Source organism: Poecilia mexicana, unplaced genomic scaffold (assembly GCF_051168715.1).
Source record: "Poecilia mexicana isolate PSO_F unplaced genomic scaffold, ASM5116871v1 scaffold_6, whole genome shotgun sequence".
Classification (NCBI taxonomy): domain Eukaryota; kingdom Metazoa; phylum Chordata; class Actinopteri; order Cyprinodontiformes; family Poeciliidae; genus Poecilia; species Poecilia mexicana.
In genome coordinates, this window is record NW_028263375.1 from 16,298,699 (window position 1) to 16,316,124 (window position 17,426).

Genomic DNA, 17,426 nt, shown 5'->3' on the forward strand with positions numbered 1-17,426 from the left:
TATAACCAATCAGATGTTAAGTCATGAAAAGCTGATAGATTTCCATTGTTTCATGGTGGAGTTCAGGATTGAAACTGTAAAATAATTAAGTACAGAAATTATTCTTCATGTTTGCAGTCTAAGCCATGAATCTAAAACTGAACAATTCAATAAATTATTGACACAAACAGGTAGGCACACATGCACATCTTAATTTAATGTGTTTATTTGAGCCATTTATTTTAAATATAAGGCAGGATTTAATGATTTGTTTAAAAATAACTAGCAGACTGATGAGTAAAGGAATGAACTCAATTGAATAGAAAATCATTTCTGGAAATCTTTTATGCATATTTATCCAGATGTATAAAATGATTCAGTCGTTTGGCTGAAGATGAACTGAGTGAGCTGGGGCTGAGCGGAGAGCTCCCTCAGGTGGAGAAGTTCAAGAGTTTTCGTGTTGAATCTGTAAGAACTGAAGCCGTTCATGGAAAGTTTCCATGTTTCACTCGCATGGAGAGACAATTTCACTTGGGTTTAAAACGCTGCCATGCTTCATCCTGAAGCATCTAATCGGTAAATTAAAACTGTTAGAAAAAACAGGAGACACTTAGTAACTTAGTCAACGTTTAGAACCATTTATTGAGAGGTTCTGATCAGAGTATAAATCACACTACCAAGTATTATCTTAGGAAATAAAATGTATTTACAACAAGATCTTCACATACATCAGTTTCAAATAAAAACAGACAGTAAATGATATAAATAAGTTCTATGGAAAATAAAACCTGTCTTACAAAAAATATATGCAATTTCTGTATACATTTTCCTCACACCGGTGCTAATAACATCTAGACTGTACAGTTTTGGTACTTACAGTATAATTTACAGCCCTGTGTGTGTCTGTGTCAAACAGTCCAGTCTGAAAACAATTGCTAGAATCTGATTTTGGAGTGTTATAAACAATAAAAATCCTGCCCACCAAAGCAACAAAAAGATGATTTACAGATCAGTGGAGGACCTACTGACATCTCCCAGTTCATGTCGCTCGGCGCCCGGCAAAAGTATTTAAAATGGTTTCCACACCGTGTCACTCTGCAGCCTGAAGTTTCAATGTTTTTTTTGTTTTTTTGTCGGGATCTCAGCAAGTAGAGACGCAAAATGTTTCACAAATAAACAATTACTTTGCAGTTGGCACCGATTCACTCTGATGCCGCTAAATAAAAATCCAGTGCAACAAATTACCGACAGAAGTGACCTAATTAGTGGAAAGTTTGTAACGTAACCTCATTATAAATACAGCTTCTTCACAGCAGGATGAAGACCAATGAACACAGCAGAAACATAAGAGAAAAAGTTTTGAAGAAAGTAAAAAAAAAAAGAAGAAAAAAGCCACACTTTAAGCACATCCAGACCATGACCTCCTGTATGAAGCACGGTGTTGGCTCCATCATGGTGTGGGACTCAGCAGCTGCTTAGAGTTGATTCTAAGATGGTTGGATCTAAATATGAGGCTACGAGTGTAGACCGGGGGTCTGCAACCTGCGACTCTGGAGCTGTTAGTGGCTCTTTGGACTTTCTTAAAGGCTCTAAAGAACTTCGGCTAAAGATGAAAAAGGAACCAGTTAATGTTTCTAAACACAAATATAACAGTGTTTTTAACTGATTTTATTTAATTTCCTTGCAGTATATATGCACTGAATTTCCACAAGGAATGACGATAAAGTACCAGTTTTAGTTTGGTTTTCCTTGTCATTAAGCTGGAATATAAATAAAATTTAGTAAATAAAATTCCGGTTCTTTAAAAATGACAAGAGATTCCTGGAGTAAATGTCTTTTATTTGGCTCTTTATGTCGTAAAGGGTGCAGACTCCTGGTGTAGCCCTGAATCTGACTGGACAGCTTGAATCCGATGTCCACTCTGAACGAGCTTACAGCTGCACCTGCAGAGAAATGTAGTTCTGAAAAGACCTGATTTAAGGGGAGATGAATATTTTACAGGTTTATTTACTAATTAGTCGACTTCCGGAGGTCATTTGTTGCACAGGATTTTATTTCAGGGTAGCAGACAAAGGAGAAAACAGATTTCAAAATGGTAAATCATGTAACCTTAGTTACTTTGTGTCGCTCTCTCTGGAAATCCCCACAAAATCCATCCAAGTTTGTGGTTATGACATGACTAAACGTGAAAAAGGTATCAAAACTTTTGCAAAGTACTATGAAGATGATTGTTTTCAGATTGGCTCGAGTACCTAAAATAGGAGCTTTATGAGCGAAGCTGAGTAGTGCACAGGCACCGACACACGGGTCACCAAAGCGAATCGTGTTAAAGACTTCGTACGTCTGCTGACCAACAAAATGAAGTGAGCTCCTTAGCTTACATTTGCTGGCGCTGTTAAAATACTCGCAGAGCGCATCCCCATCTCGCTGCGTCACGTCTAAGTGGTGGAATGGTTGCCTCTTAAAGGAAGGGTGAACCGTCAAATATTTTAACAAGGCCTTGGCATAAGTAGTACAATAAAAGCAGAAGACATGGAGACATTCATATCGAGAAGTCTTTCTGTGTTTGTGGCGTTTGTGTCCTCAGAGGCTGCTTTAGCGAGTCCTGCAGCCCCGCCACCGCAGGTTTTCCCTGCAATGAGTCCTTTACTTTTGGTCCTTTAGAGGGAACAAGTGTCCGAGCGTCCGACCCCGGCTTGGAGGAAGGCCCTCGGGGGTCGGTGTGAGGTTTGGGTCTGCTGTCTGATAAGGAGAGGGTGAGCGGCTGGTGAGCCTCCAGGGGCTTAAAGAGATCGAACGTGAAGAGCGTCCGTGCTGGTTTGTGTTCAGGCTTCTTCCTGATCTCCTCTCTGCCGCCGTCTTTCTCCTTCTTGCCGTCCTTCTTCGCCTGCAGCTGCGGGTGTTTGTGTGTCTTTCCGTCCTCCCTGCCTGGTTTCGCCGACGACACGCTCGTGTCCTTGCCCTCCTTGTGGCCGCTCTTCTCCTTCTTCCCATGTGTGGACTTGTGTTTGTGCGAGCCTCCGTCCCGGCCGTCCTCTCTGTCGGGCCGGGACGGCGGCGCTCCTATGTCCTTGTCGTGCTCCTTGTCTCTCTTGAGGTTGGTTTGTGTTTTGGAGTCGGCCTCCTTGGCCCACTTCTCGTCTCTCTGAGTGGCCGGCGCGGTCGGGCAGCCTCGACTTCCCTCTTTCGTCCGCTCTTCATCCTCCTTTTTCTTTATCTGCGTCAGGATCAGGGCGCCCCCGTCTCTTCCTCCTTCAGTCTTGACCTTCTCCCTCTCTCTGTCTTTTCCTCTGTCTTTTTTCTCCTTGTCCTTACTCCTGTCCTTCTCCTTCTTTTCTTTAGTCCTCTCCCTTTCGTCTCGCTCACGTTTACCTTTATCCTTCTCTTTTTTGATCTGCGGTGTGCTGGGAGCGCTCGTCGTGTCGTCTTTAGTCTTGTCTGGCAGCGCTGCCTTTGGCTGCCGCTCTTCCTCCACATCACTTTCCTTCTTGACCTGCTGTGAGGCCTTTGGGAACGCTGCGTCCTGTCCAGAGTCCTCCTGACCCGCCAGTCTTTGATTCGTCTCTGTGCCGCCCTTTCTGTCCTCCTGAAGCTCTTCCACTTTAATTTCCATCGACGTGGGACTGAAGACAACCTCCTCTGATTCATTTTGGACCAAAGGCAGAGGCTGTGTTCCTAGCAACTCCTTCATCTCTTCTTGGCCATCTTCCTCTTCCTCCTTGAAGTGATGCGTCAGCGTTTGAGACGGTGCCTCCTCTCGTCCCTCCATGTCCTCATCCTCCACCTTCCTCACCGTCTGCACCGCAAAGTCGCACTTGTTGCCCTCTTCCTCCACGTCTTCCTCCTGTTTGACTCTATGCAGCGCTTCGCTTAGTGAAAACTTCTCCTCCTCTTCCTGCTCCTTCCTCTCCTCCTGCTGGTGGTACTGTTTGAGTCGGATGTGCCAGGCCAGGCTGCAGACGGCCGAGACGGTCTTGAACTGGTGGACGACTCCTCTGGGGATGAAGTAGATGTCGTCGTGGTAGAGCTGGATGCGAGCGTATCGGATCCCCTCCCTCCTCAGCTGGTTCAGCTTGGCGTCGTCGATCCACTGGACACACTGGAGACAAGAGGACCCAGCGCTTAGCTAGCTCTATTTACTCTACATTGATTTTAGAAACAAAACAAAACCCCAACAGGATAAATTTGTTGTTTTTCTTCCTACTTTGACGTTAATGTAACTTTTGACTATCTGGTGGTGTTTATTTACTAGATACTTTTTATTTTGACAAAAAACATTAATCCTATCAATATTGACTACATTAATTAATTAAAACATTATGTTAAAATTCTTTTTCCAGACCCCAAATTTCATAGTTTTGGTAGATTGTTCCACAGTGGGAGAGGATAAGGGGAAATAAAAGGGAGGACATAAGGAGTGATAGAAGGACTAAAGTACAAAAGGAAGTTAGAGAGGATATAAGGACGTATTAAAGAAAGAAAGGAAATACAAGAATAAAGTTTGAAAGGATGGAAATAAGAACAAAAGGAAGCACACAAAAAAAAGTGTGTGAATGGAAAAGATAGAAGGAAGAACAGAGGTAAAAAGGGATAATCACAAAAAGAACAACAGAAAGAAAGAAATGGATAAAAGAGTGACAAAAGGTAGGACTGAGCAAATGACGAGGAGGAGGAAGTACAAAAGGAGGGAAGGAAGGTAGGAAAGGAATGAGGAAAGGATGTATGGGAGAAAGGAAGGAGGAAGAAAAGCAAATATACCTCTTTCTTTTGGATGGGGGACAAAAGTTGGGAAATGCTTTTCATTTTCAGTTCTCTCATTTGTTTCCAAGTTTATTAAATTCCAAAATAATTACCGGACTGTTTCAAACCCCAAACATCACCAGATTACAGAATTTCTGCCTAATCTCATTTATTAAAATCTCGAGACAACTTAAGACACACAAGAACAGTCAGTAAATCCAATCAGAATTTGTTTACTCTGAACAGTTGCTAAATATGCATTTTACTTCACCATTAATTTGTTTATTGTCTGCAATAAAAACACTTTTAGACGAAAAACAAAGAATCTGGGCAGCTCCTCATTTGTTGGCAGGTCGAGTTAATAGTCAGCGGTTTAGCAGATAATTTACATTACCCACAGTAACCAGATTTACTGTCAAGCATGGAAATAATTAGTGGGGCAGTAAAGGAAGAAGAAACAAGCGTTTCTTCACTCGCTGCTGGAAAGCTTAAAGAAAGAAACGTCCGTCCCACCTGCGACAGCGGCGGCTCATGGAGGTCCAGCTGCAGTCTCATGACCACGTCTGGGAAATCTCCGGCGTGGAAACACACAACGTCTTTGGTGATCCGGGCGGGAGTGTCGCTGCTGTGAATCGACACAACAGGTTTTTAAAAAGCAAGCCTGAGTAAACCACAGGCTGGGCAGCTTCAGACCTCCCAGCATGCACTGCGGGAGGATCTGGAGAAGTGAAACGGATCCTCTGCACTCACTCCTCTCCGCAGCGGACGGCCTTCAGCACGCCGACAGCGGCCGTGGTCTGTCGCTCGAAGCCCTGACCGATGTGATCGGCGTGGGCTCTGGTCCGGTCCTCGAACAGCATCTCTCTGGGCTCGCTGGTTCTGGGCAGGTACTGCAGGTTCTTGATCTCGTTGGTGGACCTGCAACACGTCCAGTTCACAGCCGTCATGGTTTATAGAGGAGGCGAACGCTCTTACAGCAGTAAAAAGGTATTTAAACGGGTTTTTGTTCTTTGTAAAAGTATTCACACCTCTTGAGCTTTTTCTGTTTTATTTCAGGTGATAATAACTGACTTCAATGTGATTTACTGAGATTATTTATGATGGACAACAAAGTGGAGCATGCTTAAGAACAGAAAGGAAATTGATGCAATTTTTTCCTCACCTCTGTACAAGAAAGCCTCTGAAAACTAGTCAATTAACCATTTCCCAAATTTTTCTTTGATTTTCTTAAGGCATGAAAAAAAGGTAGGAAAAAAAGTTTTGTAAACATTTTTTTGTTTTTAGGTCATTAATTGTAATTTTCTCCAAATACAAAGTTGTTATTTGAAAAATACATCAGTAGTTTTGTTCTTTAGGGGTTTTCTGATGTCACAATATTTTTTTTTACCTGCAAGAGTCGTCTACCATAGAAGGAGGGACCGGGTCGGCTGGCATGGTTTTTGGTCTGTCAGCCATATTGGATTTAACAAAAATAATTGCTTGCATTTGCAGCTGATGGCCTATAGTTTATAGTGTATTTTATGATGCATTAGTGTCCACTTCAGTGGTCTGTGTGCATTTATAACATAAAAATCCACAAGAAGCACAAGAAAATGGCTTTTAGACAGCTGTCCACTGTAGTGACCACTACGCTACAAAGGGTTAATTCTGATTAATCACATTTTCATCAAACAATATAATCCAAGTTTTTCCAATTCCAGTAAATTTTAGTTTAACTGTGGTAGAAGGACACCAGTATGTCCAAAGTGTGGCGCACGCTTTATTTCTTTGGCCCATGAATACTCTCCAGTTCATAAAGTTGTTACATAAATGTTACATAATGTTCTGGCATCCCTGAAGTATAAGATTTATATTATTCAAAAGTAACTAATTTAATTAAATAGTAATTAAATACAATAAATGATGATGTGCGTCAGTTTCTAGCTAGAAACTTGAATGTTGCATGACTTTAGTTTCAGATATAGTTGCATCCAAAACGGCCTAAAGCAAGTAAACATCACACTCGTCTAAATCATGCGGCATTTCTGCTTTTCAAAGTGCAGCATGTCTGACATGACAATGTGGTGAAGGGATAGAAATTCACCTTTTCCTTTTGAAGGGGGATTTCGGCATGTCCGCCATGGGGATCATCTGTTCCCCGGGTCGGACCCACATGATGGGGCCGTCGTCGCTCTCGGTCGGGCTCTGCAGCCGCAGACTGGAGAAGGTTCCCCACGGCAGAGTTCGCTGCACAAACACATGGCGGGAAACTTCAGGTTACGTAACTCAAGAACACACACACACACACACACACACACACACACACACACACACACACACACACACACACACACACACACACACACACAGATGGAAGTCGAACAGATGTTGACTCGCCGCTGGTGCGGACATTTTGCAGCTATTGGAGAGCACTGACCACCAGGAAAGGAGACTCCTCCAGCATGCTGAGGAACTCTGGGAAGTAGTCGCCGACCTCTTCGTCCACTGCTCCGACCAGACTGACCTGCCGCATGGCGCCGGCACGATACGTTCCCCGGGAATACGTCCTCTTCACCTGGAGGAGAGGACAAAAATCAGCCCCCAGCTCACATCACGGCACATTTCCACAGCTAGAGAAACACGGCAGATGGCCTTTTCAGTGTTTGCTCTTAACTGCGCACTCAGAAAACCTCAACCTTCAGCGCTTATTGAGAAACGGAAATGTCAGGAGCAAAGCAAACAAAAGCCAAGCTGCTGGGACTCAGAGAAATGTGATGGAGGAACAGAAAATCATTCAGACAGTTTCAAATCTATAACTCCAATTTATACAAGAACAAAGTATTTAGATCCTCCCATCAACCTCGAGGCTGCAATATATATTCTGTATTGTTGTCACACGCAGTCAGCTACCTAAAACAGACTTAATAAATAGTTTTTATCATCACTTTTATTATAACAATGTTATGTTTAGTCCGTATCATCCTACAATCCAGTATAACATAAAACTCTGGAAAACATTAAGAGAAAACCTTGTGGTTTTTCCACCAAATATTGATTTCTGAACTCTTCCTGGGTTTAAACATTAGCATTGATGTTTTCAAATGAATATTAATTAGTTTTCTTTGCATTATTTGAGATCTGAAAGCACTGCAGTCTGCATCTTTATTGTTATTTTGACTATTTCAAATATTTTGCTAATAAATACTAAATTTTTGCTTGGAATTTCAGAGACATGTCAGTAGTTCATAGAATAAAAGAACGTTCATTTTACTCAAACACGTAAAGATAAAAAGTAAAATCAGAGAAAATGATAATTTTATGTGTTCTCTTAAATTTTTCCACAGCAGTAATTAGTACATTATTTTATTTTCTTCAAACTTTTAGAGAAAGGCACAAAATACAAAAATACACAAGTATGGAAATGTGTATTATATGGAGATAAAAGTTAGGAAATTGAATGATAAATGATCAAAAATGTTTAAATATTGTTAAATGTTAATATATAAACTTCTTGGATTCAAAAAAATACAATCCAAATATTTAAAAATAGCTCCGTCAACAATTATTTAGATATATGAAAAGTGAAATGGTTCTATAGCTAACATTAAATTACACATTTGAGTGAAAGTATTAGTGTCTGTGAATCATTGTTGACTAAAAATCATAAAATTGTATTTCAAACTTCTAATAGCTCCATATCAGTGAAAACTTGTTGCATCATGCAGCCACACGTCATCCTGGCCCACTCCGTGTCCGATTCGGCCGTGTTCACCAGCACATGAACAGAAGCAAGCGATTTGGCTCAAGCCGTTCGGTGCAGAGCTCGTCCAGAACCAGAACCAGAACAGGACAGATGCAGAGCACTGCCTCCAAGCTGTGCTTTTCCCCCCGCTGTGGCTGCAGAAATCATCATAAAAGCAGAGCGGAATGTTTTCTCTGAGGAAAACACCCTGGGGGTTTGGATGCCACTTCTTTTTTTTTTTTACGGATCGCGTTTTTATCTTGGAAGAGAAAACATCCGGGAGGGAAGCCGCTGCTCTCGTGGCGCGCCGTGACGTCAGCAGAAGGTGGTTGCTTCCGCGATGCGCGTTTACGTCGACGCTGGCCTGTTCAGACCTGACATTAACACGCCGCACCGTCTGATTTGGTTTTAAGTGAACAGTAAATGACATCGTAATTGAAAAAATTGCAGCTACCTGATCTGAATGTAAATGCAGCCGCGTCACGGTGAGAAGTGGAGACAGCAGGCGGCTCTGCTGGTGACACTGACGGCTAACACGAACCAGATCTAATGTTTCTGATAGACATTAACAGATTTATCCCTGTTGTATTTTTAGTTTTAAAGTATTTAACTACAACACAACTAATAAGAAGAAGCATAATAGATGCAGTAAAGTGTTCTGTACCTACCCTGCTCACTGCTTGCCTCATATTTTATTTGATGGTCGAAGGATCATCAGAACCATAAACTTGTGCTTCTGGTTATTTTATGATGAGCCTTTTAAATGGACCCGGTTCGGTTTCCAATAACGTGTTCCGCATCTGAATCCAAAGCACTAATACTAAAGTACATCTTGTCCACCGGTTTGCTACTTAAAAGGTGGGGTGTTATGTAAAATCGACTTTTTTGCTATTTACATCATGTTCTGATGTTATTCCCTCATCAAAAACATACCTGAAGTGTTGCTGTGACTCTTTCATGCTTGTTTGAGAAATGCTTTAATCTCCCGTGGCAACCTGCTCTGGACGACTAAACGTTGGCTCTCACAAAGTGCCACTTTTTCCACATATCTCCTCCTTTGAGCTGCAATCTCCAAGCCAAGCTCACCTACCCTGCTAACTCCTACAGACTAGCGGCAGCAGCAAACACCTGGATGAACTGAGTCTGCTGGACTCATCATAGGAACCGCTACTCAGTGAAACCCTGCTATAAAAATGGCTGTAAGCGATTTAATTGTTGTGATGAAGTGCTGAAAGCGGCAGGAGCTTCTTAAAGAGACAGGCTCAATTTCAAGGCGTCTAATTATTAAGTTAAATTTCATATACTCAGCACTTCTATAACGGCTGAAAACAATCTAGCCTTAAGAAGCAATGAGATTTTCTCTAACCTTAGTTCTGACGTGTGCAAATAAACGTTTTGTGTGTGTGTGGTTGAAATGTTTGTTGCCTTGTGGTAGTGTTTTTTGTGGAATCCTGCTAAAATGGATTTTAACACCTCAAACCCATCTCTGTTGTAGGAAGAGCAGTTATTAGAGCTGGAATTTGATAGGCTGAAGTTTAAACTAGTTAAAAGAATAAAACGTTTTACAAATAGTGCATTTGCATATGTGAAATGTTTGCCTTATATTCTATTACTGATAAATAATTGTTAGCGTTTACTCTGTGTACGTGAAAGTTAACTTTTTTTTTCCTTTTTCTCCCACTCTGGAACGCTGAGGTGATTGGCTGATGTAGATTGAGAAGGCGGGGTTTAACCGGTATGTAGGTGAACTGCTGGATGTAGCAATAGGACTGATGGCTGCCATTTTTTAATCTGCTGTGTGTTGCACCAGACTTAATAAATCAACTTTGTTGGTGTACAGCCAAGATTGAGTTCTTTTACCTCACCTCTCAGAATAACACCTAGTTACTTGAGTGTGCCATAAAATGGCACAACATGGCTGGAAAATACATAATACTGCCCCTTTAATCTCTTGTTTTTATCTGCATGGCTGCTGGCTCACCATCTGTTTTATGGGCTTTGCACCAATAAGGACAATAATAATGCCATTAATTTGTTGTTTTTAAAGAGAATCCTTTGCTTTTAATTTTCCTAAAGCACAAAATGTTTTATTTTTCTCAGCAGTATTAAGTTTGACAGCAATCAGCTGCTGCACAGACAGAGCACTTAATTTAATTGCGCAGCATTTCTGCACTGAAGGAAAACTAAACTTAATTTCTAGTAAAATATCAGCTGGATTGAGTCTAACCTGTTGTGCTGCGAGTCAGTCTTGATCTGAAGTTTAAAAGTTAAAATTAACTGAGAAAAAAAATGTTTGCACTCAACTGACGATCTCTTCCATCGTTTCACTTTCACTGTCTCGTCCAAATACAACCGAGCAAAAACAAGAACAGAACAGTATTATGTCACACAAGATTATTGTCTCAATGCGGTTAATCTGCTTTAGAGAACATCAACACTGGAAAGCAGAAATATAATACAAACCAAAGTGGCAACGCATGTTGAATGACAGACCCAGCCAGTGTTGAGCAACAGCTAGATGATTTCTACCCTGAGGTCATTTATAGAGCAAAGCATAGCAATAAACACAACAAAAAGTGCCAAAACGCTCTTTAAGTGAGAGAGTGAACCTGCTGCAGCCTGAAAGGATAAAAAAAAAAACTGAACAAATCTGGCATTCAGTGACATAATATGAAGCACCAAAAATAAAAACCATACAGCATGAGATAAGGAATCGCTACACTAATTTTGGTTCTGGAAATGCTTTGTTCTTACCTTCTTGTTACTTTCATGTTAACCAGTGAACAGAAACAGCCTGAATAAAGCAATCAAACACATTCAGTCGTCACATGTCGACTCCAAAGCTCTGAGGCGGCGAGCGCTAAAGACCCCCTGCCTCTGCAGCACACCTCTCTATTAAGTCAAGCAGTGCAATCCTGAGTCCATAACTACTGCGTATATGCAGCAGAAACTGACACAACGCGCGAGTCTGAGAGTGGCCGTGAATTAATTCAGTCACTTAACTAAAGAGGCTTTTAGAGCTGCTGCTGCTGCTCCACTATATGCTAATCTGCAAAACTGCACATCTGCAGTCTGCATCAGCAAATGAAATTAATCAATAAAAAACAAATGGATAAATTGTGAAACCTCAACACACTGACTGCATCTACTTAGAGGACTGAAAGTAAAGTGGGACTTCACCACTGTAGGGAAACATCACATTACAGAGTTATTATTTTTAAACATTAAGCAAACCTCCTAAAACATCACAGCTTAGCTCCATCTAAGTTGCATAGCCGTCATAAGCGCAGTTTGAAATATTGTGCAGATATTTTCAGTGTCTTGAAATAATTTTTCTCACAGCTGAGAGAGTTTGGCATAGATGTATGAAATCTTTCCGTGACCTAAATCAGTTTGTTTAACTTGCTGAAGCGTGTTGAAACGAGGCTTAAACCCAAAGCATGTGACAAACTCGAGCCTCCATTTTTAGTGGCTGAGCACCATTTGTCACCCAGCGAAACGATCTGCACACCAGGTAGGCTTGCTCCTCTCTTTCTCATCCGTCGTAACGTGCACAACTCCCTCTATGGCCTTCATCGTCCTCAGACATTGTCAGAAGTGAGAATCCTCTACCTTGAAATGCTACAGGCTCCACATGTAATTAGTGGTTGTGTTGTCAAGACCAGAACCAGGGGGTACCAACCCAAAACCTGAGTTTACCAAGCCAAAGGGAGAGCATATTCAAGACTGTTGCTGTAGTCTTAACGTGAAAGTTGTAAATCCTCCTGCTGCAGCTCATTATCGAACCTCATCAAGGGGACTGTTAGCACTGGTGAGCCAGTAGGGGGCGCTGCCACAACATTTAACCTAAACCTGCATGCCACTATTGTCCAATAAATCTAACATGGTAACAGGTTAAACAGACAAACCAGATAACATTAAAGAGCAGCCAGCTAAATGTTAAATTTAGACAAAAAAAAAAAAAAAGGTTCTAAATGATGAATAAAGTAAGTAACTCTGCAAAATATGTTAAAATCTTGTTAGCACTTCAAAAAGCAGCCAGTTTTGATTGCTCTAGATTAAAGATTGGTCAGTCAGAAGCTGTCATCTTTTCTGTCCCAACTAATGAACATCATATGTAAGGTCTAGCAGTCCATGCAGGGAACAGTCTTCAGTGTGGAAGTCACTGAAGAAAGAGGAGTCAAAGTTAAACATGTTCTGAATTAGTGAGATATCTTCAAATTAAGTCCAAGGAAGAACAGGGAGTGTCTGTTCATTCAGGAAATTACTTATTAAATTCTCACTCTCCAAGAAACAGGAAGACAAAAGATACTACAGCACAGATACTTTGTTTCAGAAAACGCTGGATTAGGAAATGTTGGAAGCTTTCCTCTACATAGAAAACACCCACAGACTGATAATTGACCTAATCAATAATATAAGCTGTGAAAGGCAGTTTAAAACCTCCCATGTTATCATGCTGCTGGAATAACATTGATCTTTTTAGTAAAATCCCTTTTAATAGCAACACAGTCACTTTAAAGAGCTATAAAGATCCTGTATAGTTGCTTATCTTCACATTAAATTTAAAAATCTGGTATTGTGAATGGGTCCTGTGTGCATATGGTAGAGAAAGGAGTTACGTTTCATCCGTTAGGAGGATTTATTTGTACAAATATTTATTCCCCAAGCCCTCGAGGATTTTAAAACAAACTAGATTTACAGTGATGTGACCGGTGCATAGAGAAACAGCACAGTCACCCGGTCAACTGTAGGAGTAAATCGTTTCATTTTTCAGTAAAACAACTCTAAAATTATTCATACACCAAGCATGTTTAGATTTAAAGTAATATTTTGATTTTACCGACGTGTTTCTTCTGACTGGATGTTTTGGAGTGGCCCAGTCCTGATAGAGATACAGAATCAGTGAAGGCTTCCTACCACAAAGCTTGGAGCTCAACACCAAATTTAAATCCTAAAAATACCAGAGGAAACACATAAGACTGAAGATTTTTGCACTGATTATTCAGAAGAGTGCAAACAAGTTTAAGAAATGCTTCTTTTTTTCCAACAAAATGTATAAAAAATAATTTTCTACTTTGTAAAATTTATACTTATTGACCATTATATTATTATCATTTGAGATACGTATGTAGGGTTGTGAATAATTTGGGGGAAAGGTGGTTAAATTTACATTTTAGAAAATATGTTGAAGGTTCTCATTTATTTTAAACTTAAAGAGAAATCAGAGTCAGATTAAATAGGTATAGACAAAATCACTCTGTGCATCTCTTAATCCAGGCTGTTTAGTTGGGATTTTGGTGGTTCAAATCCCATTATTGCTCATCGAAAAAGTCAGCAGTTAATAACATAATAATCACAGATCAGCCCGCATGTTTTCTCCGACTGGTGAAAGATTTACTCTCCATTGAAGAGATAAACTCCTTTTCTTCCAGCTGACAGCAAAACACCCAGTAAATCTCAGCACAAAAACAACCCAACCCACCCAACGACCAATCATAGAGCACGCCCCAAATAGAGCCACCAATCACTGCAGAGCATCCCTACCGCCAAAACTTTAGATGTTTTTTACATTTTAATCTTTGACAACTAAGAAAAGATTTTTCTCCTAATGATTATTTAACACCTCAGTATTAAACTACTGCAAATCTGCCTTACGTTTCAGCGACGTAGGAGAACAATCTTACGTAAACAATGCTTTGCCTCTCCATATATTTAACACTGGTTAGTCATAGCGGTCACCAGCTAAGCCTCACTAACACATTGGAGTGTTTTACGTGGCTACAGCATTTACACAACTGCAACAATACTGCAGCTTTAGGCCTGTCATATTAACTAATTTATCTGGATGATAAATTGTCCTGAACATTATTTCAACAAACAATAATATTGTTATTTTGGGACCACTTTCAGTAAGTCTAATATTATTAATGGTGCATTAATGTAAGTGCATCCTCTCAAAAATCAAAGAACATTTAACACTGCAACTGGAAAACATTTAAAATATCCAAAACAAATAAACAAAACAACCAAAACAATAATAATTAAAACAGATTATGAAGTCTCTGTAACCAAAATTGCATTTAAAATAGGAAAAAAGGTAAAAGTGTGTCAAATAGGACTTTTGTAAAACAAAAAATTAAAAAAGGGGAAAATTAAATACTTCATACAGGGTGTTAAATGTTTGCATTTTTCAAAATGAAAGGGGAACTTCTCTTTACCGATTGTTGTCAAAATAGAAAGTAAGCTCATTTTAATTCATCAGACAATTAACTGATTCATTGCTTAGCCTGTCACCACTATATAACAACATTTATTCATCTCATGCAACACTATGAAGATCCTCTGTCTGCGCTGATGAAGACTCATCCAACTCGGCATGCTGAATGCTTGAAACTGAAAGTGAAACTATTTACTCGTCTTTCAGCTGAATTCAGGAAAGTATCTGACCCCTTGTCTGTAGTCAAGCAGCACTGACATTACCTTGATTGGTAAATACACAACAAAATACTGGTGTAATACCAAAGCTGACGAATCCACGTCAAGATGCAGCAGAACTCTGAACTCCATACCCTTGACTCCATGATACGTGCATTATTAAGAACATGACCACACAAAATGTGATGCACACAACTTAAAGACCTGACAGGAGTTGATGTTCTACAAAATCGGCTTCATTTTCTCACACTTGGACCTCCAACGGGCTTTCAATAGCAAGACACAAACTATGGGACAGTAGCTTAATAGTTACATTGATAAATAAATGGAAAAGCCACAGCTTTTTATGGACAAAAAGAAAAGCTACCACAGACATTTCTACATTAACACAGTCATCCAGATATGGGCCGTCTCTTCCATGAGTTTTTCTAAGCATCTTCCTACCCTGACAGAACATCTGTGACTGAAATGACTTTTTCAAACCACACGACATCAGAGCTTTCAGCCTTACAAGACTACATGAAAACTGACACTCTTTGAACACACAAGAAAAGACTGGAGATGTTGCAGCACAGCTTGAAAGGATCCACCAAGTCTGGACACAAAACTGTGAGGTGTGTCGTTTCAGGATGTGACAACTGAGCTGCTCACAAACTACCAAGAGACTTCGAAGGAGCAAAACATCCCGGTCTCTATCTGACGCAGTTCAGAAACCCATCCTCACCTGAGAGTGAAAGGTAGCCATGGTGGTCGTCTCGATGTCCTTCTTTCCGAGCACTTCCATCTTCACTGTTGCGTTGGGAAACTTGTAGGAGAAGTAGTCCAGGAAGTCTGGGAGGTAGGAAGCCGCTCCGTGGATGATTCCCATCACAAAGCGTGCGCCCTGAGCTCCATCCTCGCTGAACGACAGGCTCACAAACTCCTCTGCAAAGCGCTGCATCTCTGCTGGAGACAGACAGGAGAGCTCCTCGGTGTAGGCGTGCACCACGGAGGCGCCGCCGTTGGCCTGCTGCTCGATGTGGATCAGATGGCTGAACTCCAGCCCGGGAAGGCCCGCCGTAGCTGTGCAGCCGTAGCTGAGCCTGTCCCTGACCATGGAGGACATGGTGGGAGAAGCAGCAGCAGCAGCAGGATCCTGGAAGTGTTGTGGTATTGTAGTGCTGTGGATTAGACCACTGCTGCTGCTGTCCCCGTTGATCCGGCCAAGGAACTCCGGCAGACCCAGAGTCACCCCTGAGCACACAGTCTGGCAGGATCGGTGGTACATTTTGGGCCGGCTGTGCCTCTCTTTCACCCACTCGCTGTCTTTGTGCTTCTTTTTCTTCTTCTTCTTGAGTTTCTTAAGCAGCAGCTCTTCCTCTGAACCAACACTGAGCACCTCTTTAGACTCTGTGATCAAAACAAGAGCCGTTTACACCAACTGGACAGTACTATGACTTATCATTTTGATCCATTATGATTTCAAGATATACAGCTGTTACACTTGTCTTATTTTGTCTTAACTTCCAATATAATTTTGCATAAGATGTCGGGACAACCAGAACCAAACCTGCTTTAAATTGACTTAAATTCCTATAGTAACCAAAAAGAGCACAATTACACCATTATCTCTGCCTGATAAAGTTATTTCAAATTCTGAATCAATTCCTACCTTTCTGGGGGGACATCACCTCTCCGTTTTCTCTCACAATGTCATGCACAGGTGGTAGTTTGTGTTTTTTCCACTCCTTGTTCTTTTCCTTCTTCTTCTGCCTGTCTTTCTCCTTCACACTGTGATCTAGGGAGAAGAAAAGGTGAACTGAAACATTGTTGTGTCAAAACTGTGGCAAATAATTCAAGGAGAAACATTTCCACGTGTATACACACACCATATGGGCCTAATAAAAACAGAGGCCTGATGTGCGGCAAAATGTCGAATAACTCAACAAAACATCCCATGGATGGATTTGTGGATAAACTAGGTTTATTTTACTGTAAAGCAGCAAAGTGTGGTGTTGTGGGGAGCAGCCTGGCCGTGCCGTGTTGCCCTACCTCTCTGCAGCGTTTTCACGTCGCCGTTCTCCGTCTTTGTATTGCAGCTAGCGGGGCTCACTCTCTCCACAGCGGCGGCGGAGCTCCGCGGGGCTTCGCTGCTCCTCTCCTTCTCCTTGTGTCGCTTCTCCTTCGCCTTTTTCACCTTGGGAGGCGAGGCCAGGAAGTTGCTGATTTTGAAGATTTTCCTGACAGGGGTAGTTGGCATCGCGGAGGCGGTGGAGTGGCTCGCCTTGGCCGGGCCGAAACTCCATTTCGCTGGGCTTCCACAACTCTGCTTCCCGTTGTGTTTTTCCCCTGCGCACACCTCTCCGTTCAGTTTCCTGTGCTTCAGGCCCTTCTCCTCCACCCTGACCTTCTTCGGGGTGGGTGGGAAAATGTCGCTGGAAGACTGCGGACGGCTCTCGGGCGGTCGTTTGGCCAGTAGGGGTTTCGGGGAATTTGTTTTGCTGTTCGCAGCGAAATGCATGGAGTCCACGGACTCGGCCATCTTGGAAGTTTCTATTTTTTACGGTCA

The 17,426-nt window shown here is 41.5% G+C and overlaps 1 protein-coding gene across 1 annotated transcript; it reads right to left on the reverse strand.

Annotated features, from left to right (window-relative positions):
• Positions 1–593: 593 nt before the first annotated feature.
• On the reverse strand, positions 594–17,424 carry LOC106926587 (lysine-specific demethylase RSBN1L-like). The gene is made up of 8 exons (XM_015001593.2): positions 16,910–17,424; positions 16,530–16,655; positions 15,603–16,267; positions 7,136–7,273; positions 6,803–6,945; positions 5,470–5,637; positions 5,233–5,344; positions 594–4,078 (listed from the first exon to the last, which is right to left on the reverse strand). The coding sequence occupies exons 1-8, from the start codon at positions 17,397–17,399 to the stop codon at positions 2,522–2,524; spliced, it is 3,399 nt and encodes a 1,132-aa protein (XP_014857079.2). The 5' UTR covers positions 17,400–17,424; the 3' UTR covers positions 594–2,521.
• Positions 17,425–17,426: the final 2 nt, after the last annotated feature.